This window comes from Lipophrys pholis (genome assembly GCF_963383615.2).
Source record: "Lipophrys pholis genome assembly, chromosome: 10".
In the NCBI taxonomy this organism is placed as follows: Eukaryota; Metazoa; Chordata; class Actinopteri; order Blenniiformes; family Blenniidae; genus Lipophrys; species Lipophrys pholis.
In genome coordinates this window covers 31,608,667-31,636,576 of record NC_137640.1, presented here as the reverse complement: position 1 = coordinate 31,636,576, position 27,910 = coordinate 31,608,667, and the positions used below count along the sequence as shown (strand labels likewise).

The window sequence follows — 27,910 nt, the reverse complement described above, 5'->3', positions numbered from 1 at the left end:
TCCGAACCTAGCCACGCCATGTTTACCTGCTGACGTCATCGCTCTCAGTAACCTTTCTTTTTGCCAGATTGTACCACGTCTCATCGTATCAAACCTGGTAGATTCATCAGGCCATGGGAGCAAGGGCGTAGGGATGAGTCTAACGTTGGGGGGGGTTGGGGGGGTTGGGGGGGGGGGGGGCATATTGGAATCCTGACAGATCTGTAAATAGCTATAGCAGAAATGTCAAAAATACACTAAACCACAAACCACTCGCTTTTCCCTCTTTCTCCACACAAAATGGCTTGGTTCTTAAACAAAGCATAATGGTTCTGTCATCACAGAACCGCATGATGACCAGCAGGCTAAATATTTCAGGAGAACAAACACAAATTTAGTAGCACAGTTTAATGTTTTATTGGTCAAAATCCAACAACTTTCTGACGTGAAAAAAATAATGTGACAAAAAGTATTCACTTTTCAATGTCAGATGATTAACATGCAAAAATGATCAGTTTTAATTTGATATAATTATAGTTCTTAATGTTATGCCTCTTATTATAACCTTAAGTAAAACAATAGCTAGTAAAATAAACCTTCTCAGTTTGGAAGTCAATACAGCAAATTGGCTTCCAAAAATAAGTCAAATAAACAAGTTTGGTTATTTTCCAAATGTCACTCTCTTCCATGATGTCACTCTCCTCTGACCTCCATGATGTCACTCTCTTCCATGATGTCATTCTGCTCTGGGCCCCATGATGTCACTCTCCATGATGTCATTCTGCTCTGGGCCCCATGATGTCACTCTCCTCTGACCTCCATGATGTCACTCTCCTCCATGAGGAGATCCCGCTCAGTACCTTCGTCAGATTCCTGTCCTCGATGTGTGCGACAGCGTGTCCACGCCACCGCCTGCTCGGGCTACAACGAGTGTCCTGGACCGTCCACAGCGCTGGAGTTGTGGTTAGGGGTTTTCGGCGCCATCATCTACTTCCGTGTTTGTGCCGGCTTGTCCCACATGGACCAGCAGGAGTTCAGGTGACCGCAGGACGGGCCTTCGACCAATCCTGCTCTGCAACACGCTCACTGCCTTCATGACGTCCGTTACAATCCAGGTTGACCTGTTGAATGCTCAAGAGAAAAGCTGGACATCTTGTGTCTTTGGGAGAGGAAGAGATTATTTATTGAAATGAACTCTGCCCAGCTGGTTGCTCTGCTGTCAGGACGCCGTGGTGATGGTCTGTGATGGTGCACAGGGATCACTACAATCAGATAAAAAAAATCTTCTCAAATTGTAGGACCAGTTGATATTGAAGGAACCAAACACCAAATATGTTCTGGTTATTTAGGAGAACATAACTCAACCAATACAGATGTATACCAAAAGATGTATACCATAAATATATATATATACACACACGCATATGTATATAAGATTTATACAAAATAATTATTAAATAATTTAATTAACTTCAAGGACCACATACAGTCCAGTTTCATCTTGACCAGACTGGTAAAATATTCCTCTAATAACCTTTAAATTTACACTTCCAAGTTTTTCTTTGTTGTGGTCACAGTGTACGTGATGAAATCGTCTCGTAAGATCAAACAGTTCGTACTGAAAATTACTACAATCTCAACATAGAGTCAAATTTAATGAAATATTCTGGTGCAAAATACAATGAAACGTAAAATAAAACTTGTATAAGTCCTTTAAAACCTTGCTTGGTGGGACCTGAGGCCTGTACTATGAAGCTGGATTTTCTCTTATCTAGATAACTTCAGGATTAACTCTGGTTTTCTGTACTATGAAGCTGGATTTTCTCTTAACCAGATAACTTCAGGATTAACTCTGGTTTTCTGTACTATGAAGCTGGATTTTCTCTTATCCAGATAACTTCAGGATTAACTCTGGTTTTCTGTACTATGAAGCTGGATTTTCTCTTAACCAGATAACTTCAGGATTAACTCTGGTTTTCTGTACTATGAAGCTGGATTTTCTCTTAACCAGATAACTTCAGGATTAACTCTGGTTTTCTGTACTATGAAGCTGGATTTTCTCTTAACCAGATAACTTCAGGATTAACTCTGGCTTTCTCTACTATGAAGCTGGATTTTCTCTTAACCAGATAACTTCAGGATTAACTCTGGCTTTCTCTACTATGAAGCTGGATTTTCTCTTATATGTTATATGTTCTCTAGAACATAACCTGCTCCGGTGCAGGTTATGTTCTGGATAAGAGGTCAGAGCTCCGCCTCCTGACCAATCAGATCTCTTGAAAATGCCCCGCCCATTCTTAACTGATGGTGATTGGTGGGCAGGTTCAGGGCTGAACAAAGAGGAGAGGAGTCCTGGTCACTGAGGCTCTGAAGGAGGTTCTTGTTCTTGACTTGTTCCAAGTCTGTTGATCTGGAATAATGAGGTTCATGATCACACCTGACAGAACTGCAGAACCATGAACTCATGGAACCAGAACTCCTCCTGTCATCACGGTGATGAATTAATATTCCAACAGGAAACACAAGAGAACCTCCGCCTCAGAACCAGTGATGGAGAATGTAAAGTAAAAGAAGAGCAGTGAGGAAGTTCTGCCTGGAACCGTTCTGCTGGAATAAAGTGGAACTGAGTGATCACAGTCCGTTTATATGGCTGATAAATTAAGATCTTATAATCTCACTAAGTCACACATTAAAGAGGCAGGAAGGTTCTGGCTTTGGCTGCAGCAGCAGTGTTGCTTTGAGCTGCTGGATGTGTTTGAATTCTTCATAATCTCAGAGAATAACTGCTCCTTCAGTAATCTGTAAACTGCTCTGCAGGATTTCTCCCTGAGTGTGATTGGCCTCATGTTCTCTGCTGTTAAGGGTCAAACTTAAGTACTCGTAACGTCAAACTTGTCATCCACCCTGTGTGCGAGGCTCCGCCCCTCGGGAAAGATTTTCGGGATCATTACCTTACCTTACGGTACCTTACGTTACCTTACGTTACCTTACGGTACCTTACGGTACGGTACCTTACGTTACATTACCATACGGTACGTTACCTTACGTTACCTTACCTTACGTTACCTTACCTTACGTTACGTTACCTTACGTTACCTTGCGGTACGTTACCTTACGTTACGTTACCTTACGGTACGGTACCTTACGTTACGTTACGGTACGGTACGTTACCTTACGTTACTTTACCTTACGTTGCGTTACGTTACCTTACGTTACCTTACCTTACGTTACCTTACGGTACGGTACCTTACGTTACCTTGCGTTACCTTACGTTACGTTACCTTGCGTTACCTTACGTTACGTTACCTTACGTTACCTTACGTTGCCTTACGTTACCTTACGTTACGTTACCTTACGTTGCCTTACATTACGTTACCTTACGTTGCCTTACGTTACGTTACCTTACGTTACGTTACGTTACCTTACGTTGCCTTACGTTATGTTGCCTTACCTTACGTTACGTTACCTTACGTTACCTTACGTTGCCTTACGTTACGTTACCTTACGTTACGTTACCTTACGTTACCTTACGTTACGTTACCTTACGTTACCTTACGTTGCCTTACGTTACGTTACCTTACGTTACGTTACCTTACGTTACCTTACCTTACGTTGCCTTACGTTACGTTACGTTACCTTACGTTACGTTACCTTACGTTACCTTACCTTACGTTACGTTACCTTACGTTACCTTACCTTACGTTGCCTTACGTTACGTTACGTTACGTTACGTTACGTTACGTTACGTTACGTTACGTTACGTTACGTTACGTTACGTTACGTTACGTTACCATACGTTACCTTACGTTACTGAATATTCCAATAATCTGGTCCAGTCCAGCTAGTTTGGCCGTTTCAGTGTCGCTCAGCTTGAGATTCACCAGGAGAACCTGTCTGTTGTCCTCGTCAGCAGGTTGTCCTCATTAAGGTGAGTTAACAGTTAATATGTGTCTGTGGACAGGGACGTGTCCAGTACAGGGTGGAGCTCTGACCAGCTCTCCTCCTCACTGGTTCTACTGTACCGCCTCCGCCTCGCTCCGTTCACCTGGCTCTGCAGGTGGAGGTTCTGTTTTTAGACTTTATTTCAGTCAGCCAGTGTTGATGAAGCTCCGAAGGTGGAGTAAACGGCTGCAACATGGAGAGTGGCGCATAAATCACGTGACACAACAAATCAATTATGAAATTCGTTGACACTTTTAACAATGGAATTTTATCGATTCGTTGTTGCAGCCCTAATCCTAATCCTCAAGAGACGATGTGGTCAGACTGAGCGCCTGTGGTAATCCACGGAGCTTGAGGAGCACAGGCTCTCTCTCAGGGACCTTCTGCCACCATGTGATGGTTGATAATACCAGATCTGACTCTCCCTCACCTGGTAAGACTGAACAAGACAAATCCTGAAGTCTTGTTTGACACCATCAATTCACTAGTCACACTGCGAACATCTGGATCACCTGGTCACACTGAACATCTGGATCACCTGGTCACACTGAACATCTGGATCACAGTGAACATCTGGATCACCTGGTCACACTGTGAACATCTGGATCACAGTGAACATCTGGATCACCTGGTCACACTGTGAACATCTGGATCACCTGGTCACACTGAACATCTGGATCACCTGGTCACACTGTGAACATCTGGATCACAGTGAACATCTGGGTCACCTGGTCACACTGTGAACATCTGGATCACAGTGAACATCTGGATCACCTGGTCACACTGTGAACATCTGGATCACAGTGAACATCTGGATCACCTGGTCACACTGTGAACATCTGGATCACCTGGTCACACTGTGAACATCTGGATCACCTGGTCACACTGTGAACATCTGGATCACAGTGAACATCTGGATCACCTGGTCACACTGTGAACATCTGGATCACCTGGTCACACTGTGAACATCTGGATCACCTGGTCACACTGAACATCTGGATCACCTGGTCACACTGTGAACATCTGGATCACAGTGAACATCTGGGTCACCTGGTCACACTGTGAACATCTGGATCACCTGGTCACACTGTGAACATCTGGATCACAGTGAACATCTGGATCACCTGGATCACAGTGAACATCTGGATCACCTGGTCACACTGTGAACATCTGGATCACCTGGTCACACTGAACATCTGGATCACACTGAACGTCTGGATCACTTGGTCACACTGTGAACATCTGGATCACCTGGTCACACTGAACATCTGGATCACCACACCACCATTCTTCAGCTAGGCTCCCAGGGGTTCACAGGTGAGAAAGGTTCTAAGCCTACGTCAGCCCCAGCACTTCCTTCTCCACCCGGTGTGTTGCTGTTTAAGTCTGAATGAACAATGTCGTCATACAAATGGCAGTTAAATGATGTGCAGCAACAAACACTGCTGGAGTGAGATAATGTAGTGTGTGTGTGTGTGTGTGTGTGTGTGTGTGTGTGTGTGTGTGTGTGTGTGTGTGTGTGTGTGTGTGTGTGTGTAGACCTCAGCATCTGGTCGGCCTCCAGCTCGTCTCCCAGATGACCTCTGGTCTCCTTCAGGGGTCAAAGGTCGGATCCACCGATATCACACTGAAACCCCAAGTCGTCAGGGCCGGACGACACACTGCGGACACACACACTGCAGGGTGACACACACACACACACACACACACTACAGAGTTCGTGAGCATTAGCACTGTGCTAACTCACTGTAACAGCAAAACTGCTGAGTCACTGTGTGTGTGTGTGTGTGTGTGTGTGTGTGTGTGTGTGTGTGTGTGTGTGTGTGTGTGTGTGTGTGTGTGTGTGTGTGTGTGTGTGTGTGTGTGTGTGTGTGTGTGTGTGTGTGTGTGTGTGTGTGTGTGTGTGTGTGTGTGAAGGAGTGTGTGTCTGCTGCTCCAAGCTTCTCTTCCTGTCGCTCTCTTCGCCGACGACGCCACAACGTTTGTCCTGAAGGGAGGAACAAACACTGACCTGGCTCCGCACATCGACTACACACTGAAGGTACACACACACACACACACACACACACACACACACACAGTCAGCCTGGCCACGCCCCCCATAATCATTAGTGGTGTAGTGATTGTTGAAGAACCGCAGTTCCAGATCCGGTTGGAGCTCCACCGGAGATGGAACCAAGAACCTGTTGCTGTCCAGCCGAGGATTCTTGACCCCAACTTAACCTGACCTTCATCCTCTCTTCATCATCTCTCCATCATCTCCTTCCTCCTCTCTTCATCCTCTCTCCATCATCTCCTTCCTCCTCTCTTCATCCTCTCTCCATCATCTCCTTCATTCTCTCTTCATCCTCTCTTCATCCTCTCTTCATCCTCTCTTCATCCTCTCTCCATCATCTCCTTCATCCTCTCTTCATCCTCTCTTCATCCTCTCTCCATCATCTCCTTCATCAACTCCTTCATCCTCTCTTCATCCTCTCTTCATCCTCTCCTTCATCAACTCCTTCATCCTCTCTTCATCCTCTCTTCATCCTCTCTCCATCAACTCCTTCATCCTCTCTTCATCCTCTCTCCATCATCTCTTTCATCCTGTCTTCATCCTCTCTCCATCATCTCCTTCATCCTCTCTTCATCCTCTCTTCATCCTCTCTCCATCATCTCCTTCATCAACTCCTTCATCCTCTCTTCATCCTCTCTTCATCCTCTCCTTCATCAACTCCTTCATCCTCTCTTCATCCTCTCTTCATCCTCTCTCCATCAACTCCTTCATCCTCTCTTCATCCTCTCTCCATCATCTCTTTCATCCTGTCTTCATCCTCTCTCCATCATCTCCTTCATCCTCTCTTCATCCTCTCTTCATCCTCTCTCCATCATCTCCTTCATCAACTCCTTCATCCTCTCTTCATCCTCTCTTCATCCTCTCCTTCATCATCTCTCCATCAACTCCTTCATCCTCTCTTCATCATCTCTCCATCAACTCCTTCATCCTCTCTTCATCATCCTATTTCCATCATCTCTTCATCCTCTCTCCATCATCTTCTTTATCCTCTCTTCATCATCTCCTTCATCCACTCTTCATCCTCTCTTCCTCATCCTCTTCATCCTCTCTTCATCCTCTCTTCATCATCTCCTTCATCCTCTCTTCTTCATCTCCTTCATCCTCTCTTCCTCATCTCCATCATCATCTCCTTCTTCCTCGCTCCATCATCTCCTTCATCCTCTCTTCATCATCTCCTTCTTCCTCGCTCCATCATCTCCTTCATCCTCTCTTCATCCTCCATCATCTCCTTCATCCTCTCTTCATCCTCTCTCCTTCATCCTCGCTCCATCATTTCCTTCATCCTCTCTTCATCCTCCATCATCTCCTTCATCCTCTCTTCGTCCTCCATCATCTCCTTCATCCTCTCTTCGTCATCTCATTCATCCTCTCTCCTTCATCCTCTCTCCATCATCTCCTTCATCCTCTCTTCATCCTCTCTCCATCATTTCCTTCATCCTCTCTTCATCCTCTCTCCATCATCTCCTTCATCCTCTCTTCATCCTCTCTCCATCATTTCCTTCATCCTCTCTTCGTCATCTCCTTCATCCTCTCTCCTTCATCCTCTCTCCATCATCTCCTTCATCCTCTCTCCATCAACTCCTTCATCATCTCCTTCATCCTCTCTCCATCATCTTCTTTATCCTCTCTTCATCATTTCCTTCATTCTCTCTCATCATCTCCTTCCTCCTCTCTCCACCATCTCCTTCATCATCTCCTTCATCCTCTCCATCATCTTCACCCTCTCCATCATCTCCTTCAGCCTCTCTTTATCCTCTCTCATCATCTCCTTCATCATGTCTTTCCATCATCTCCTTCATCCTCTCTCCATCATCTCCTTCCTCCTCTCTCCATCCTCTCTTCATCATCCTATTTCCATCATCTCTTCATCCTCTCTCCATCATCTCCTTCATCCTCGCCATCATCTTCACCCTCTCCATCATCTCCTTCATCCTCTCCATCATCTTCACCCTCTCCATCATCTCCTTCAGCCTCTCTTTTTCCTCTCTCCATCATCTCCTTCATCCTGTCTTCATCATCTCCTTCATCCTCTCTCAATCATCTCCTCCATCCTCTCTCCATCATCTCATTCCTCCTCTCTTCATCTTCTCTTCATCATCTCCTTCAGCCTCTCTTTATCCTCTCTCCATCATCTCCTTCAGCCTCTCTTTTTCCTCTCTCCATCATCTCCTTCAGCCTCTCTTTTTCCTCTCTCCATCATCTCCTTCATCATGTCTTTTCATCATCTCCTTCATCCTCTCTCAATCATCTCCTCCATCCTCTCTCCATCATCTCCTTCCTCCTCTCTCCATCTCCTCCATCCTCTCTCCATCATCTCCTTCCTCCTCTCTCCATCATCTCATTCATCCTCTCTTCATCCTCTCTCCTTCAGCCTCTCTTCATCCTCTCTTCATCATCCTATTTCCATCATCTCTTTATCCTCTCTCCATCATCTCCTTCATCCTCTCCATCATCTTCACCCTCTCCATCATCTCCTTCATCTTCTCTTCATCCTCTCTTCATCATCTCCTTCAGCCTCTCTTCATCCTCTCTTCATCAGCCTCTCTTTATCCTCTCTCCATCATCTCCTTCATCATGTCTTCATCATCTCCTTCATCCTCTCTCCATCAACTCCTTCATCATCTCCTTCATCTTCTCTTCATCCTCTCTTCATCATCTCCTTCAGCCTCTCTTCATCCTCTCTTCATCCTCTCTCCTTCAGCCTCTCTTCATCCTCTCTGCATCATCTCCTTAATCCTCTCTCCATCATCTACTTCATTCTCTCTTCATCATCGTCACCCTCTCCATCATCTCCTTCATCCTCTTTCCATCATCTCCTTCATCATGTCTTCATCATCTCCTTCATCTTCTCTTCATCCTCTCTTCATCATCTCCTTCAGCCTCTCTTCATCCTCTCTTCATCATCTCCTTCAGCCTCTCTTCATCCTCTCTTCATCCTCTCTCCTTCAGCCTCTCTTCATCCTCTCTGCATCATCTCCTTCATCTTCTCTTCATCATCTCCTTCATCCTCTCTTCTTCCTTTCCTTCATCGTCTCCTTCATCCTTCCCACTGCAGCTCTCTGTTACCTGGATTAACATACCAGGATACATATGTTACCTGGATTAACATACCAGGCTATCTCTCTGTTACCTAGGTTAACATACCAGAATACTTATGTTACCTGGATTAACATTCCATGATCTCTCTCTGTTACCTGGATTAACATTCCAGGATATCTCTGTTACCTGGATTAACATACCAGGATCTCTTTGTTACCTGGATTAACATACCAAAATACCTCTGTTACCTGGATTAACATTCCAGGATCTCTCTCTGTTACCTGGATTAACATACCAGGATCTCTCTCTGTTACCTGGATTAACATTCCAGGATATCTCTGTTACCTGGATTAACATACCAGGATCTCTTTGTTACCTGGATTAACATACCAAGGTATCTCTTTTACCTGGATTAACATACCAGGATCTCTCTCTTTTACCTAGATTAACATACCAGGATATCTCTGTTACCTGGATTAACTAACCCAGACATTCTGGATCCTGATCAGCATTAACACAAAGCAGGTAATCAACTTACTAGTTCAACCAGAGTTTCCCTTCAGGATCAGTGCGTTCACATGAAAGGTGTAAGAAAACCAGAGTTCATCCTGAAGTTACCTAGATATGAGAAAACCAGAGTTAATACTGAAGTTACCTTGATAAGGGAAAACCAGAGTTAATCCTGAATTTACCTCGATAAGAGAAAACCAGAGATAATCCTGAAGTTAACTAGATAAGAGAAAACCAGAGTTAATCCTAACGTTACCTGGATAAAAGAAAACCAGAGTTAATCCTGAAGTTACATCCATGTGAGATAAGCAGAGATAATCCTGAAGTTACCTACATAATAGAAAACCAGAATTAATACTGAAGTTAACTGGATAAAAGAAAACCAGAGTTAATCCCAAAATTATTAGGATAAAAGAAAACCAGAGCTAATCCTGAAGTTACCTGGATAAGAGAATAAAAGAGTTAATCCTGAAGTTACCTAGATAAGAGAAATCCAGTTACACACACACACACACACACACACACACACACACACACACACACACACACACACACACACACACACACACACACACACACACACACACACACACACACACACAGTTTTTCTTATATTAGCTCCATGTTGTTGTTTTCATGTTCGTTTTTCTTGTTTGTTGTTTGTTGTAGTTGTTCTAGTTGTTGACTGTTATTGGTGACTATTGTTTTCATTGTTTATCACTGTTACTATTAAAAAGGTTTTATTTCCTAGTATTTTTGCTGTCGTTGACTATTAATTGTTGTTGACAGTTTGTTGTGTTTTTTTCTCGAGGTTTTCAAACCGGCCGTGGAGAAATTTGGAATTAACTTTGACTGTGATGTCATCATGAGGTCAGAAATTCTGTCTGTCTGTCTGTCTGTCTGTGTGTGTGTGTGTGTGTGTGTGTGTGTGTGTGTGTGTGTGTGTGTGTGTGTGTGTGTGTGTGTGTGTGTGTGTGTGTGTGTGTGTGTGTGCGTGCGTGCGTGCGTGCGTGCGTGCGTGCGTGCGTGCGTGCGTGCGTGCGTGCGTGCGTGCGTGCGTGCGTGCGTGCGTGCGTGCGTGCGTGCGTGCGTGCGTGCGTGCGTGCGTGCGTGCGTGCGTGCGTGCGTGCGTGCGTGCGTGCGTGCATGTGTGTGTGTGTGTGTCCGCCCACGCTGCAGGTCTTGATGCTCAATTCACATTTTTTGCTGGGATCCAATTATTTTGCGTGACCATTTCAAACGAGACCGTTAGTGCTTGAAGCTATCTCGATAAGAGAAAACCAGAGTTAATACTGAAGCTACCTGGATAACAGAAAACCAGAGTTAATACTGAAGTTACCTGGATAAGAGAAAACCAGAGTTAATACTGAAGTTACCTGGATAAGAGAAAACCAGAGTTAATCCTGAAGCTATCTCGATAAGAGAAAACCAGAGTTAATACTAAAGTTACCTGGATAAGAGAAAACCAGAGTTAATCCTGAAGTTACCAGGATAAGGCTCCCTGATTAGGGGATACCACCATATCTGGCAACCCTGGTCAGCCTGCAGATTAATTTTCCAGTGAACAAAGACACACGTCACTCATGACAACAAATTATTTCTTTTGTGTATCATAATCAGTCAAATATTCATACACTACGGAGACATTCACATACATTTTTTAAACATATATCAAATGTTATACCAATATAACCGTACATACATAATAAAAAAAAAGAGAAAAAAATTAATTAAATCATTAAAAAATAAGTAAATACAAAAAAAAAGTCAAATAAACGGGGTCTGTCAGGCAGGCAGAGGTTTGTCCAGAACGGCCCCATTTCAGATGGAACAGATCTTCATTTCTCCATTTTAATGAGTGACAGAACATCTCGTCTCCACAGAGATATTGACGGCACCTGAGAAGATTTCCAGAGAAGTAAAATATTACGTCTAGCTATTAGTGATGTAAACGTTAATATATTAGAGTGAGCAGGTTCTGTGTTTACTAGAACCCAAAAACAGCCAAGAAATGCTTCAGAACAACTTCAGTTTTAAGAACTTTGGAAAGAATCATAGAATCTTGAGACTTGGACTCAAAAAGAACATGTGACTCAGGCTGGCATGGCATCTTCCACGTTGATCCAGGATCTGTGGTACATTCCAGATAGTGAACCCTATATAATACCTTGAACTGAATTCCCTGCAGCCTTGCAGAGGGACTCACTAATATCACTTTTTTCCACTGTTGGTCAGAAATGTGTATATTTAACTCCTTTTCTTATGAATTTCTATTTGTCCATCCAGGTCCATGAGCCTGTCTACCACAGACATAACTGACCTTCGATTGGGTTGAAGGGACAGTAACTCGTCCCCGGAGGGGCGGGTGGGAGAGAGGGATGGGATGGAGAAAGAGAAGATGCACAATGCCGAGTCTGAAAGTAGCAGAAGAAATGAGTGGCTGGTCCCTCTGCCGAGCATCGGCCAGAGAAACTTAAAAAGATATCATGTTCAATTCAATTCAATTCAATTTTATTTGTAAAGCGCTAAATCACATCAACAAACATCTCAAAGCCTCTTACAATGATAGAGAACAACAGGACCCAACTAAACCCTTCCAAAGCAGCAGGTGTTGATAGAGGCCCTTAAAAGTTTGGATGCCAGCACCTTTCCACTGCATGGCGATACCGGGGGAATAGAGGATTTGTCATGATTGGCGTTGTGATTGATGCTGAAAGAAACTTAAATTGGTTCCTGTGTTGGGACCATATTTTCAAAGAGAACTGTCCCACCGGGCTTTTTGTATATTTAGAGGGATTAATTGGAAGAGAAGAAGACAACAGAGCCTCCAGTGGCGATGAGGAAGTTTACACCACAGCGAGTCTCGTGACTGGAGCCAATGGGTCAGGTTAAGAATGGGAGCTGAGCAGTAATAATACAGGACGTTAGGCAAAGCTCGCCCACCACATAACCTCATCTAGTGTAATAGAGATTTCATCACTCTGGGGTTCTTGCCTTTCCACAAAAACGATATTATAAGATGGTCGAGAGTCTCAAAACACTTTTTGGGCAGAAACTGCGGAATACATTGAAATAGAAAAAGAAACCGAGTAAAACTTTTATTTAAATTGTGTTTATCTGACCCACAAGAGATGAGGGCAGGGAGCCCCATCCCTGAAAGTCTACTTTAATCTGATTCATCAATGGGATGAGATTAGCCGTGTATAAGGAAGGGAAAGTACGGCTGATATTGATTCCTAAGTATTTCAATCCAGGAGTTTGAACAGGATATCTGTCTGGTTCAACGCAAGCCTAACCAATTTACTGGGTAACATTCACTTTTAACTAGATTAACTTTGTATCCTGAGAGTAAAGTGAATTTTTCCAATAACGATATTGAGGGAACACTAAGACTCGGATTAGAAATGTATAGAAGTAAATCATCTGCATAAAGGGACAATTTAAGGTTCATACCCAAACGAGAGATTCCTTGAACCTGAGGGAGTGACTAAGGTTCTGGATCAGGGCTCGATGGCAGGAGCAAAAAGGAGGAGTGATAATGGACACCCCTGTCTCGTGCCTCGGGGTAGAGCAAAGTAACTGGAGGGAACACTACTTGTCTGGACACTGGACTGAGGGGAGTCACACAATAACACAATCCATCAGATAAATCGGGTCCCAAAACCACCTTTACCTAAAACCTCCAAAAGGTTCCAGTCCTCTTTCTCAGCGTCCAGTGAAATAACTTCTGGACTGATGGAGAAGTGGTGAGAAGGGATCACATTCAGAAGTGTGCAGACATCTCCAACAACTGACGGAGTTCATTAAACCAGTTTGCTCCTCAGAAATGTTCTCCAGACGACAAGCCAATACTTTAGCCAGGATTTCTACATCAACGTTTAAAAGAGCTAAAGGTCTGGAGGACAAGATGTCTCTCTATTAGAAGAACTGTCATGACTGCTTGAGACAGTGTGGGGGGCGGCGAGGCACCTTCCAAAGGGTCATTCTACACCCGTCTGTTCACAAAATTCTTAAAAGATTCAACAGAGAAGCCGTCTGGGCCTGGAGCCTCACCATTGTACTTTGATTTACTCCAGTGTAGTATTTCCTCTCATTGAAGTAGTACAGCGAGTTGTTCAGCCGTGACCGGATCAACAGGAGGTGTGCTAAGAGCTTTAAGACAGGAGTTCAATTCCAAGGGACCAACTGTGGATTCAGAGTCATGGAAAGATGAGTAATACTTTTTAAAAACATCATTTATGGCTCTGGAGTTTAGTTTGAGTAATCAGTCCAGATGCTGCCTGATGTTTCAGCTGCTGGGCCAGAACCTGCTGGGCCAGAACCTCCTGGGCCAGAACCTCCTGGGCTCATCACCATGCTCATAGGAACTTTCTCAGCTTCAGCTGTTGAAAGCAAATCAGATTCTGTTTGTCAGTCTGGTCCTTTTTTATTGTGAATTGGAAAAGAGTCCGTTACAATCCATGTCTTTTTAATCATCAATTCTTTAAGCTTTGCTCTGCGATCTTTATTTAAATGGGCTGAAAAAGATGACAGTGTCGGTCTTGTTTATTGACATATATATATATTCATCAATGAATCAATCAATCCAATAAAATCTTTAAATGCCCCACCTGATATCAATAAAGGGTTAAACCTCCAGGGGGAAGAGAAGGAGGGCTGACTAATATCAACGCTAAGTGGTGCATGATCTGATATAACAATCCGATGATCTTCAGAGGTTTCTCCTTTAGAAAGAAGGGAGCCGTCTAAAAAGAAGAAGTCAATCCTTGAAAAAGACGAGTGTCCCTGAGAGGAGAAGGAATATGCTTTTGGGTTTGGATTATAAAACCTCCATGGATTAACAAATCCATTCGGCTGCTCAGTAATGTGTCAGGGAAACTTGGTTATCAAAATTGGGAGCATACACATTAACTAACACAGGTTTATTACTCAGTGAAACACTGGTCCCACCCAGTAGATGTCCCCTGTCCCGTAGATGTCCCCTGTCCCGTAGATGTCTCCAGTCCCATAGATGTCCCCTGTCCCGTAGATGTCTCCTGTCCCGTAGATGTCTCCAGTCCCATAGATGTCCCCTGTCCCGTAGATGTCCCCTGTCCCGTAGATGTCTCCAGTCCCATAGATATCCCCTGTCCCGTAGATGTCTCCTGTCCCGTAGATGTCCCCTGTCCCGTAGATGTCTCCTGTCCCGTAGATGTCTCATGTCCAATAGATGTCCCCTGTCCCATAGATGTCTCCTGTCCCGTAGATGTCTCCTGTCCCATAGATGTCTCCTGTCCCGAAGATGTCTCCTGTCCCGTAGATGTCTCCTGTCCCATATACGTCTCCTGTCCCATATATGTCCCCTGTCCCTTAGATGTCCCATGTCCCGTAGATGTCCCATGTCCCATAGATGTCTCCTGTCCCGTAGATGTCCCCTGTCCCGTAGATGTCCCCAGTCCCGTAGATGTCCCCTGTCCCATAGATGTCTCCTGTCCCATAGATGTCTCCTGGAGAACAATTCCATCACTTTGAAGGCTTTTCAAATGTAGAAATGTTTTAGAACGTTTAACAGGGCTATTTAATCCTTTTACATTCCAAGTCAATCATAGAATTCCACTAATACAGTATTAGTTAGGTTCTGACTTGGAGTATTAGTTCTAGGCATTATACTTAAAAAAAAGAAGATAAGAGACATGGTACCCCCCCCCCCCCCCCCCCCCCGAAAGAAAAAGCAACAAAAGAAACCCATAACACATACTCAAATAAAAGCAAAATGAGTTTAAGTCTTAATGTAAACCTGAGCTGCCCCCGGTGACTTGGAGAGCACAGCTTTGATTCTGGCAGAGCCACTTCCTCCGACGCTGATCCGTGACATCACTGACGATGCAGTGGATGTAGACAAACATCAGAATTGGTTTCACATGTGAACGAGGTCTGGGTCTGGAGGGAAACACAGAAACTAAGCTGCTTGATATGAGTCACTGTGAGTAAAGAATGAGGAGTGCATGGCCTTAGAGTGTGTGTGTGTGTGTGTGTGTGTGTGTGTGTGTGTGTGTGTGTGTGTGTGTGTGTGTGTGTGTGTGTGTGTGTGTGTGTGTGTGTGTGTGTGTGTGTGTGTGTGTGTGTGTGTGTGTGTGTTACCTTGGTGTGTGTGTCACTGTCTGTGTTACCTTAGTGTGTTTGTTACTGTGCGTGCGTGTAGAGGTTTCTACCCTAAAGGAGGGGGCGTGGTCTCGGTGACAGTTCAGCCAATCAAGCAGCTGGAGCCAGTCGTCATGACAACACGAGGAAACGTCACTAAGATCACAGGAAGAGCCTTCGTGTCCGGAGTTCTGCCCTTCAAAGTAATGCTCTCCTGTTAGCTTAGCATTGGCATCATATCAGCAGAGAGCTGGCTTACCATTAGCACCGTGACATCTGGAAGGTAGCTCAGCATTAGTACCATGTCAGCAGGAAGGTAGCTCAGCATTAGCACCATGTCAGCAGGAAGGTAGCTCAGCATTAGCACCATGTCAGCAGGAAGGTAGCTCACCATTAGCACCATGACATCTGGAAGGTAGCTCAGCATTAGCACCATGTCAGCAGGAAGGTAGCTCACCATTAGCACCATGACATCTGGAAGGTAGCTCAGCATTAGCACCATGTCAGCAGGAAGGTAGCTCACCATTAGCACCATGACATCTGGAAGGTAGCTCAGCATTAGCACCATGTCAGCAGGAAGGTAGCTCACCATTAGCACCATGACATCTGGAAGGTAGCTCACCATTAGCACCATGGCATCTGGAAGGTAGCTCAGCATTAGCACCATGGCATCTGGAAGGTAGCTCACCATTAGCACCATGTCAGCAGGAAGGTAGCTCAGCATTAGTACCATGTCATCTGGAAGGTAGCTCAGCATTAGTACCATGTCATCTGGAAGGTAGTTCAGCATTAGCACCATGGTATCTGGAAGGTAGCTTACCATTAGCACCATGTCATCTGGAAGAGAGCTCAGCATTAGCACCATGTCACCTGGAAGGGAGCTCAGCATTAGCACCATGTCATCTGGAAGGTAGCTCAGCATTAGTACCATGTCATCTGGAAGGTAGTTCAGCATTAGCACCATGTCATCCGGAAGGTAGCTCACCATTAGCACCATGACATCTGGAAGGTAGCTCAGCATTAGCACCATGTCATCTGGAAGGTAGCTCATCATTAGCACCATGACATCTGGAAGGTAGCTCAGCATTAGCACCATGTCAGCTTAGCAGTAGCATCATGTCATCTGTGAATTAGGTTAGCATTACCATCATGTCAGCTGCATCTTAGGTTAGCATTACCATCATGTCAGCTGCATCTTAGGTTAGCATTACCATCATGTCAGCTGCATCTTAGGTTAGCATTAGCATCATGTTAGTAGGGAGTTGGCTTTGCATGAGCATGATTAACATGTCAGCAGGAAGTTAGCGTAATGTTAGCTTGAATTTTCTGCCTGTTAGCCTATCATTCACATATTACGCTGTTGTTGGGACATTGTTAGCATGTCATAAGCCTATTTGCTTGCTATCATATTGACTTAACATTATTCTGGTATTAGCTTGCTATCAGCTTAACGTTATCACGCTATTAGCGGCTAGCCTGACTAGCCTGTGCTCCGCAGCTAGCCAAAGCAATGAGCGCAGCGGCCATACGGACGCTCCGTGCGCAGTTCAGCAGCGTGCAGGTGGACATCGAGGCACTCCACGAGGACAAGTCTGCATTCGGCAACGGCAGCGGTATCATGTAAGCCCCGCCCACTCAGACTCTGCCCCCTCAGTGACAGCTCTGATTGGCCGTTTCTTTTTTTGTTTTTTTAAAGAATCATTGCGGAGACATCCAGCGGATGTTTGCTTGGGGGCTCTGCTCTCGGGAAGAGAGGTGAGGCGTAAATGATGCTAACTGCTAACCACCAGTTTATACATGTTTCCATTAGCACAATGCTAACTGTTAACCATCCATTTATATGAAAAACAGTTAGCTATGCTAATGATAATACATTTGTTGCAGGACAGCACGAGTTAGCAATGCTAATGTTGTAGTAAGACAGAGTTGTGTTAGCATTGGTAATGCAGTTTTTATTACTACAGTTATGTTAACATTAGCATTTTTTAGCACTAGAATTGCTAACTTTTTCTGTTGCTACAGTTGTATTAGTGTTAGCATTGCTTACTTTAAAAAATTGATTTGCAAAATTTGCATGAGCATCATTAACTAGCCGGACGTTGCTACAGGCGTGCAGGCCGACCAAGTGGGCGTGGCCGCAGCTGAGTCATTGCTAAGCAACCTCCAACATGGCGGCTGCTTGGATGACTTCCTGCAGGACCAGGTGAGATAGCCACGCCCATTAATGACATCACTGTCTATTACATCACCGTGACCCCCCCCTCCCGGACCCTTTTGTCTAGCTCATCATCTTCATGGCACTAGCTAACGGGACGTCGCGGATCCGCACCGGCCCCGTCACGCTGCACACGCTAACCGCTATACACATCGCAGAGACGTTAACCAAGGTGAGACTATCTAGGTAGCTATTAGCTCTTCTATGGGTGTTAGCTGCTAAGCTAGCACCGGGGAAAAACGCTCAATGTCGGATTCTAATGTTAGCCTCAATGCTTCTTTGTCATCGCAAGTGGTTAGCTTTAAAGCTAATGCTAATTTTCATCTTTAAGAATTTAGCAATACTAACTAGTTAGCTTTAAGGTTAATGCTAACTTTATTGATTGATAATTCACCAATACTAAGTAGTTAGCTTTGAGGCTAATGCAAAACTTTATTAATAGCTTTGTAATGTTGGCCAGTTAGTGTTGAGGCTAATGCTGACTATAATGAGTAATAACTTTGTAATGCTAACCAGTTAGCTTTGAGGCTAATGTTAACTTCACTAATTACTAATTTTGTGATGCTAATGAGGTATCAATGAAGCTAATGCTTACTTCAATGTTAAAATCCACTACTCTGATATGTTGGGCTGCTGCTAGCAGAAGCTGATGCTAGTTGATGCTAACACTACCTGATGCTAATGCTAGCTCCTGTGCTGAAACACTTCAGGCCAAGTTCACAGTCACCAAGTGCGAGGACGCTGGCGTTAGCAATGGAAGCTACATGATCGAGTGCAAAGGAGACGGAGCGCAAAACCCCCACCTGTAGAAACCCCACACCTGTAGAAACCCCCACCTGTAGAAACCCCCACCTGTAGAAACCCCACACCTGTAGAAACCCCCACCTGTAGAAAACCCCCACCTGTAGAAACCCCACACCTGTAGAAACCCCCACCTGTAGAAACCCCCACCTGTAGAAACCCCACACCTGTAGAAACCCCCACCTGTAGAAACCCCCACCTGTAGAAACCCCCCACCTGTAGAAACCCCCACCTGTAGAAACCCCCACCTGTAGAAACCCCACACCTGTAGAAACCCCCACCTGTAGAAACCCCACACCTGTAGAAACCCCCACCTGTAGAAACCCCACACCTGTAGAAACCCCCACCTGTAGAAACCCCCACCTGTAGAAACCCCCCACCTGTAGAAACCCCCCACCTGTAGAAACCCCCCACCTGTAGAAACCCCTAAATAAAGTAACCTGTGTTCACACTCTGTTTCATTGTCTCTTCTTTACACTTCCTTAGCGCTATCACTGCTAAGTATGGCTACAGTGAGTTATTGGCACTAATGCCAAGTATGGACAACAGTGCTAATGCTAAGCGTTGATACATTGAGTCAAGCACTATTGCTAATGCTAATTATAGATACAGTTTGTTAGCAGTGCCATTGCTAATGCTAAGTTTTAGGTATGTGAAGACCGCGGCCGATATTTTCTTCCTGATTCATGATCTGCATTTTGGTCAGTGACGCGCTGCGTCTTACCTTTAAAATCTACATTTTGATTGGATAGCGTCACGTAATCCCTCTGGATTCCCTCAAAAAACTCCTCGTCCGCCATTTTGAATTTTTCACTTCCATCAACATTCAGATCGTCTCCAGAACGCATTAAAAACTCACTGAACTTCAACACATACAAACAACTTCAAGGGATTAAGGGACGCTTTTGAAAGGTGAAACGACGTCTGTCTGATTATTTTGACTTTCTAATCCCAAAGTTTCATAACTTCTTATAGTTCAGAAAACAAGTTGATGAGGAGGAGGAAGAGGAGGAAGAGGAGGAAGAGGAGGAGGGACAGGATTTGATTGGTTATTGACCAATCAAATAAAAATACATGACACACCAACATCGATATGGATAAAAAGTGACTAATACAATAAATATGGTGTGGTAGTATGTAGTAGGTAGTAGGTAGTAGGTAGTAGGTAGTAGGTAGTAGGTGGTAGGTAGTAGGTAGTAGGTAGTAGGTGGTAGGTGGTAGGTAGTAGGTAGTAGGTAGTATGTAGTAGGTGGTAGGTAGTAGGTAGTAGGTAGTAGGTAGTATGTGGTAGGTAGTAGGTAGTAGGTAGTATGTAGTAGGTAGTAGGTAGTAGGTAGTATGTAGTAGGTGGTAGGTAGTATGTGGTAGGTAGTAGGTAGTAGGTAGTATGTAGTAGGTGGTAGGTAGTAGGTAGTAGGTAGTAGGTAGTATGTAGTAGGTGGTAGGTAGTATGTAGTAGGTAGTATGTGGTAGGTAGTAGGTAGTATGTAGTAGGTGGTAGGTAGTAGGTAGTAGGTAGTAGGTAGTATGTAGTAGGTGGTAGGTAGTATGTAGTAGGTAGTAGGTAGTATGTGGTAGGTAGTAGGTAGTATGTAGTAGGTAGTATGTGGTAGGTAGTAGGTAGTATGTAGTAGGTGGTAGGTAGTAGGTAGTATGTAGTAGGTAGTAGGTGGTAGGTGGTAGGTAGTAGGTAGTAGGTAGTAGGTAGTATGTAGTAGGTGGTAGGTGGTAGGTAGTATGTAGTAGGTAGTAGGTAGTAGGTAGTAGGTAGAAGGTAGTAGGTAGTAGGTAGTATGTAGTATGTGGTAGGTAGTATGTAGTATGTGGTAGGTAGTAGGTAGTAGGTAGTAGGTAGAAGGTAGTAGGTAGTAGGTAGTATGTAGTATGTGGTAGGTAGTATGTAGTAGGTAGTATGTAGTATGTGGTAGGTAGTAGGTAGTAGGTAGTAGGTAGAAGGTAGTAGGTAGTATGTAGTATGTGGTAGGTAGTATGTAGTAGGTAGTAGGTAGTATGTGGTAGGTAGTAGGTAGTAGGTAGTAGGTAGAAGGTAGTAGGTAGTATGTAGTATGTAGTAGTATGGCAGTAGGGTGTGGCAGCGCCAATCTTGATACTATCAAATGTATTTCAGACCAAGAACAAACTTAAAATATATATTGATATTCCTTCAGATTGAAGAGTATAAAGAGACATAAAGAGAGATATCTTGATTATTAAAGAAACTAGTGTTTTTATGTAAAAAGTTTTTCGTCACAGATTTGGGTACTAATTACCTTTAAGACAATTTAACTAATTAGTAAACTTCTTTTGTCTATAAATTCCTTCTTTGTTCAGATATCTGGATGCTTTTGGTGTCATTTTCTGTGTTTTTCCTGCTCGTTCCAGTTCCATTCTATTTGGTTGACTTCTACATTTTTCTTCACAGACCTATAAGTATGGATACAGTGAGTTAGCAGCGTCATTGTTAATGCTAAGTGCATACTGTGAGTTAGCATCACGAACGCTAAGTATAGGAGCTGGTAAACTGGACTGATGTGCAGGTTCTATGTTGGCCCACTAGGGGGAGCTTGGGCAGTGTGAGGAGCCTTTAAAGGTATGTGTAGCACCACCAACGTGGCCAATTAAACTTTGTGTGCACTCATATTTAAAGAAATTATAACAATAGATATATTTAACATAAATCCAATGCATTGGTAAAAAGTAACATTTAAATGAGCTACGTGGGGAATTAACACCAAAGGTGTTAAATAAATTAGAAATGCTGCAAAAAAAGTAAATCCAATCTAAACAGAGCAACTTTGATTTAATCAGTAATCTGAGTTACTGCAAGATAGAGATTCTTCACAAAACAATGGAAACACACTAAAGATTGGAGCTGGATGTAGAGATGTACATAGTTTATAAAAAGATTAGATTTCTTGATTTATTTTCAAAAGGTTTCGTGGCTCTGTTATGTAATGAAGGACGGAGCCTGAAAGGCCTGGTGGCAGGGACCCTACTGCTTTCTTAGACCCAAGTTTGACCCATAAACCAAATAAGACATGTTGATCAAGACTGGCGAAAAATTTAAGAAATATAAGAAAATGTAAAAATTATCCCCCCAGAGTTCCAAAATGTGCTCTCTAGCGCCACCTACAAACACTAAAATGGCCGCCACGGCCCGTAGGAAAGTCGTAGGGAGACCAAACCAAAACTTAATTGTTCGTCTGATCAAGACCTAAGAATCTTTCACCTAGACCCCGGACCTAAATCCAACAGGAAGTCTGCAACTTGCCTTTCAAAATAAGATTTGTGAACGCTAGCTGTTCTGAGGGTGAATATCGTATCGGCTTCAAAATACAATCAAACAACAGAGGAGAATAATCTAGATCACTTTGACTAGTGGAGCGCTTTAGTTAAACCAAGAGGTCTCCTCAGGAACCGTGGTGACAGAACCCCCTGAACAAGAGGTGACTGTGGCTAAACCGTCACTCTGAGCCACAGAACCAGCAGAACAGAAGCAGCAGAGGAGAACCAGCAGAACAGAAGCATGAGGAGAACCAGCATAACAGAAGCACGAGGAGAACCAGCAGAGGGGAACCAGCAGAACAGAAGCACGAGGAGAACCAGCAGAGGAGAACCAGCAGAACAGAAGCATGAGGAGAACCAGCATAACAGAAGCACGAGGAGAACCAGCAGAGGGGAACCAGCAGAACAGAAGCACGAGGAGAACCAGCAGAGGGGAACCAGCAGAACAGAAGCACGAGGAGAACCAGCAGAGGAGAACCAGCAGAACAGAAGCACGAGGAGAACCAGCAGAGGAGAACCAGCAGAACAGAACCACGAGGAGAACCAGCAGAACAGAAGCTCCTCCTGAGAGAGAGACTCCATAGAAACACACAATACCTTTATTCTGGACTTACTCCTCCCCTCCTCCTGGACTCCGCCCCCACAGTGCTGTCACCATGACGACGGCATCTAGACTGACCCTGTTACCTGCACACTGTGTGTGTGTGTGTGTGTGTGTGTGTGTGTGTGTGTGTGTGTGTGTGTGTGTGTGTGTGTGTGTGTGTGTGTGTGTGTGTGTGTGTGTGTGTGTGTGTGTGTGTGTAATGTGACTCCTGGTAGAACCTGAACTGGGTTCGGTGGAACGCGATACTCTTCCTGCATCAGTTGCTGCTGCGGCTCCATGGAGGACTGTGGGGTCTGGAGAGGACCTGGACCTGGCCCACCTGGTCCACCTGGACCAGAACCAGGATCAAACCGAGTCTGGATCTCTCTCATTGCGGGTGAGTCGAAACATTCAACCAATCAGAGCAGTAGCAGCTCTGACCAATCAGGAGCAACTAGGGCTAGTGGACCAGGACTAGTGGACCAGGACTAGTTGACTAGGACTAGCGGACTAGGACTAGTAGACCAGGACTAGTGGACCAGGATTAGTGGGCCAGGACTAGTAGACCAGGACTAGTTGACTAGGACTAGCGGACTAGGACTAGTAGACCAGGACTAGTAGACCAAGACTAGTGGACCAGGACTAGTGGACCAGGATTAGTGGAGCAGGACTAGTAGACCAGGACTAGTAAACCAGGACTAGTAGAACAGGACAAGTGGACCATGACTAGTAGACCAGGACTGGTGGACCAGGATTAGTGGAGCAGGACTAGTAGACCAGGACTAGTAGACCAGGATTAGTGGAGCAGGACTAGTAGACCATGACTTGTAAACCAGGACTAGTAGACTAGGACTTTGGACTTTGGACTTGTTTTGGTCTAGTTTTATCCTAGTTTTGTTCTAGTTTTTTTCCTCGGTTTGGTCAAGCTTTGGACTAGTTTTGGTCTAGTTTTATCCTAGCTTTGGTCGAGTTTTAACCCATGTTTTGGACTAGTTTTAGACTAGTTTTGGACTAGTTTTAACCCATGTTTTGGACTAGTTTTAGACTAGTTTTGGACTAGTTTTATCCTACTTTTGATTTAAGCTTTGGACTAGTTTTATCCTAGTTTTGGTCAAACTTTGGACTAGTTTTGGTCTAGTTTTAACCGATGTTTTGGTCTAGCTTTGGACTAGTTTTGGTCTGGCTTTGGACTAGTGTTATCCTAGTTTTGGACTAGTTTTTCCTAGTTTTAGACTAGTTTTATCCTAGTTTTGGACTAGTTTTATCCTACTTTTGGTCAAGCTTTGGACTAGTTTTGGTCTAGCTTTGGACTAGTTTTATCCTAGTTTTGGTCTAGTTTTGGTCGAGTTTTAACCCATGTTTTGGACTAGTTTTAGACTAGTTTTGGACTAGTTTTATCCTACTTTTGGTCAAACTTTGGACTAGTTTTGGTCTAGTTTTATCCTAGTTTTGGTCGAGTTTTAACCCATGTTTTGGACTAGTTTTAGACTAGTTTTGGACTAGTTTTATCCTACTGTTGGTCAAGCTTTGGACTAGTTTTATACTAGTTTTATCCTAGTTTTTGTCGAGTTTTAACCCATGTTTTGGACTAGTTTTAGACTAGTTTTGGACTAGTTTTATCCTACTTTTGGTCAAACTTTGGACTACTTTTGGTCTAGTTTTATCCTAGTTTTGGTCGAGTTTTAACCCATGTTTTGGACTAGTTTTAGACTAGTTTTGGACTAGTTTTATCCTACTGTTGGTCAAGCTTTGGACTAGTTTTATACTAGTTTTATCCTAGTTTTTGTCGAGTTTTAACCCATGTTTTGGACTAGTTTTAGACTAGTTTTGGACTAGTTTTATCCTACTTTTGGTCAAACTTTGGACTACTTTTGGTCTAGTTTTGTCCTAGTTTTGGTCTCGTTTTAACCCATGTTTTGGTCTAGCTTTGGAATTGTTTTGGTCTAGTTTTATCCTGGATTTGGTCTAGTTTTTTCCTAGTTTTGGACTAGTTTTATCCTACTTTTGGTCAAGCTTTGGACTAGTTTTGGTCTGGCTTTGGACTAGTGTTATCCTAGTTTTAGACTAGTTTTATCCTAGTTTTGGACTAGTTTTATCCTACTTTTGGTCAAGCTTTGGACTAGTTTTGGTCTAGTTTTATCCTAGTTTTGGTCGAGTTTTAACCCATGTTTTGGACTAGTTTTAGACTAGTTTTGGACTAGTTTTATCCTACTTTTGATTTAAGCTTTGGACTAGTTTTATCCTAGTTTTGGTCAAACTTTGGACTAGTTTTGGTCTAGTTTTATCCTAGTTTTTGTCGAGTTTTAACCCATGTTTTGGACTAGTTTTAGACTAGTTTTGGACTAGTTTTATCCTACTTTTGGTTTAAGCTTTGGACTAGTTTTATCCTAGTTTTGGTCTAGTTTTATCCTAGTTTTGGTCAAGTTTTAACCCATGTTTTGGACTAGTTTTAGACTAGTTTTGGACTAGCTTTATCCTACTGTTGGTGAAGCTTTGGACTAGTTTTATACTAGTTTTATCCTAGTTTTTGTCGAGTTTTAACCCATGTTTTGGACTAGTTTTAGACTAGTTTTATCCTACTTTTGGTCAAACTTTGGACTACTTTTGGTCTAGTTTTATCCTAGTTTTTGTCGAGTTTTAACCCATGTTTTGGACTAGTTTTAGACTAGTTTTGGACTAGTTTTATCCTACTTTTGGTCAAACTTTGGACTACTTTTGGTCTAGTTTTGTCCTAGTTTTGGTCTCGTTTTAACCCATGTTTTGGTCTAGCTTTGGAATTGTTTTGGTCTAGTTTTATCCTGGATTTGGTCTAGTTTTTTCCTAGTTTTGGACTAGTTTTATCCTACTTTTGGTCAAGCTTTGGACTAGTTTTGGTCTGGCTTTGGACTAGTGTTATCCTAGTTTTAGACTAGTTTTATCCTAGTTTTGGACTAGTTTTATCCTACTTTTGGTCAAGCTTTGGACTAGTTTTGGTCTAGTTTTATCCTAGTTTTGGTCGAGTTTTAACCCATGTTTTGGACTAGTTTTAGACTAGTTTTGGACTAGTTTTATCCTACTTTTGATTTAAGCTTTGGACTAGTTTTATCCTAGTTTTGGTCAAACTTTGGACTAGTTTTGGTCTAGTTTTATCCTAGTTTTTGTCGAGTTTTAACCCATGTTTTGGACTAGTTTTAGACTAGTTTTGGACTAGTTTTATCCTACTTTTGGTTTAAGCTTTGGACTAGTTTTATCCTAGTTTTGGTCTAGTTTTATCCTAGTTTTGGTCAAGTTTTAACCCATGTTTTGGACTAGTTTTAGACTAGTTTTGGACTAGCTTTATCCTACTGTTGGTGAAGCTTTGGACTAGTTTTATACTAGTTTTATCCTAGTTTTTGTCGAGTTTTAACCCATGTTTTGGACTAGTTTTAGACTAGTTTTATCCTACTTTTGGTCAAACTTTGGACTACTTTTGGTCTAGTTTTATCCTAGTTTTTGTCGAGTTTTAACCCATGTTTTGGACTAGTTTTAGACTAGTTTTGGACTAGTTTTATCCTACTTTTGGTCAAACTTTGGACTACTTTTGGTCTAGTTTTGTCCTAGTTTTGGTCTCGTTTTAACCCATGTTTTGGTCTAGCTTTGGAATTGTTTTGGTCTAGTTTTATCCTGGATTTGGTCTAGTTTTTTCCTAGTTTTGGACTAGTTTTATCCTACTTTTGGTCAAGCTTTGGACTAGTTTTGGTCTGGCTTTGGACTAGTGTTATCCTAGTTTTGGACTAGTTTTTCCTAGTTTTAGACTAGTTTTATCCTAGTTTTGGACTAGTTTTATCCTACTTTTGGTCAAGCTTTGGACTAGTTTTGGTCTAGCTTTGGACTAGTTTTATCCTAGTTTTGGACAAGCTTTGGACTAGTGTTATCCTAGTTTTGGACTAGTTTTATCCTAGTTTTGGACTAGTTTTAGCCTACTTTTGGTCTAGCTTTGGACTAGTTTTGGTCTAGCTTTGGACTAGTTTTATCCTAGTTTTGGACAAGCTTTGGACTAGTTTTGGACAAGCTTTGGACTAGTTTTGGACAAGCTTTGGACTAGTTTTATCCTAGTTTTGGACTAGTTTTATCCTAATTTTGGTCTAGTTTTGTTCTAGTTACTGTCTAATTTTGGATTAGTTTTGATCCAGTTGTAAACTAGTTTCCCAGGAGTTTCATTGAACTTAGTTAAACCTCCACTCATTTTCTCCCGGTCTCTATGGGCCTGCCTCTCGTGGGCACCCTGCTCAAGGCCTCTGATTGGCTCTATCGCCTTCCCCTCTCTGCCAATCACACTCTCTGTCTATAAAAAGCCTCTTGGAGTAGCTTGAGACATTTCTTCAATACTTGTGAAATCCCAGAGGAGTGAGGCCACTCCCAAACGCCTCACGAGTCAAACATTCCTGTTGATTTTACTTTCAAATTAAATAAATGAATTAAAACGTTTTATTTTTGTTCACATTTTAAAAAGTTTGAGTTTCTCCTTGTTTTTTTGTAATTGGAGTTTTTATTGACTTAAAACATTTGGAAACAGGAACATAAAACAACACAACATTAACATGAAGGCTGATGCACTTTCCCCAAGGTAACAGCATATAAAGGGTTACAGGAGAAATAAATCTGAAAAACAAATATCTGCAATTAGCTGGGACGATTACGAAATGTGATAAATTCAAAACACAAAACAATATCACTGCAAACAAAACAGAGACTTTACATGACACTTCTATCAGCTTTAATAGAGTCCCAAAAGCCATCGCAATCTGTGTTTCTGTCCCCTTTCAACTTGCTGAGCATGACCTCATACGACGCTGTGTCCGCCATTGATTTGATCCAGTCATTTAACTGAGGGCACACTGTGCTCTTCCAGTGTCTGAAACATCCTGGACGCTGTCACACAGCCGACCATAACCATTGAAAAGACTCCTTTAAGACATTCGCCATTTGCGATCTGTCTCCCTAAAGACACAGTTCTGGAGTCTGAGGGACTTCAGTCCCAGACCACTTAGAACCTCTAAGACTTCAGTCCAAAAGGGTGGAAGCAGAGAACATTCCCGGAGGCAGTGTAACTATGTCCCAACCTCATTCTGACATTTCCAACACAAATTGTTTGCCATTAGTTTCATTCTGTCGTCTGGTAGCAGGATGTTAACATCTATGTCACATATATGAATTCACTTCTGGCCTCCTTTACATATTTGCCACCATCTGATAGATTTACTAACCAGTTCTCATTTGTACTCTGTCTTCAGATCCTTCTGCCCAAAAAGTTTAATACTTGATGATTCACCACTCAAACGAGTTTGTCCATGTTTTTGTCCGAGCGGACATGAACGCGCCGCATTTCCCCGTCGTCATAGTAACGAGTGTTGAGTGGGTG

The 27,910-nt window shown here is 43.1% G+C and overlaps 1 protein-coding gene across 1 annotated transcript in view; it reads left to right on the top strand.

Annotated features, from left to right (window-relative positions):
- Nucleotides 1–19,112, top strand: part of rtca (RNA 3'-terminal phosphate cyclase) — a 22,078-nt gene extending 2,966 nt beyond the window's left edge. The window contains exons 3-11 of the mRNA XM_080472784.1: nt 5,461–5,604; nt 5,839–5,962; nt 10,338–10,396; nt 15,708–15,849; nt 17,145–17,266; nt 17,343–17,401; nt 17,755–17,849; nt 17,929–18,033; nt 18,572–19,112. Of these exons, the coding sequence (XP_080328910.1) occupies nt 5,461–5,604; nt 5,839–5,962; nt 10,338–10,396; nt 15,708–15,849; nt 17,145–17,266; nt 17,343–17,401; nt 17,755–17,849; nt 17,929–18,033; nt 18,572–18,670 (949 nt within the window). The 3' untranslated portion in view covers nt 18,671–19,112. The remainder of the gene's footprint in view (nt 1–5,460; nt 5,605–5,838; nt 5,963–10,337; nt 10,397–15,707; nt 15,850–17,144; nt 17,267–17,342; nt 17,402–17,754; nt 17,850–17,928; nt 18,034–18,571) is intronic.
- The last annotated feature ends 8,798 nt before the right edge of the window (nt 19,113–27,910 follow it).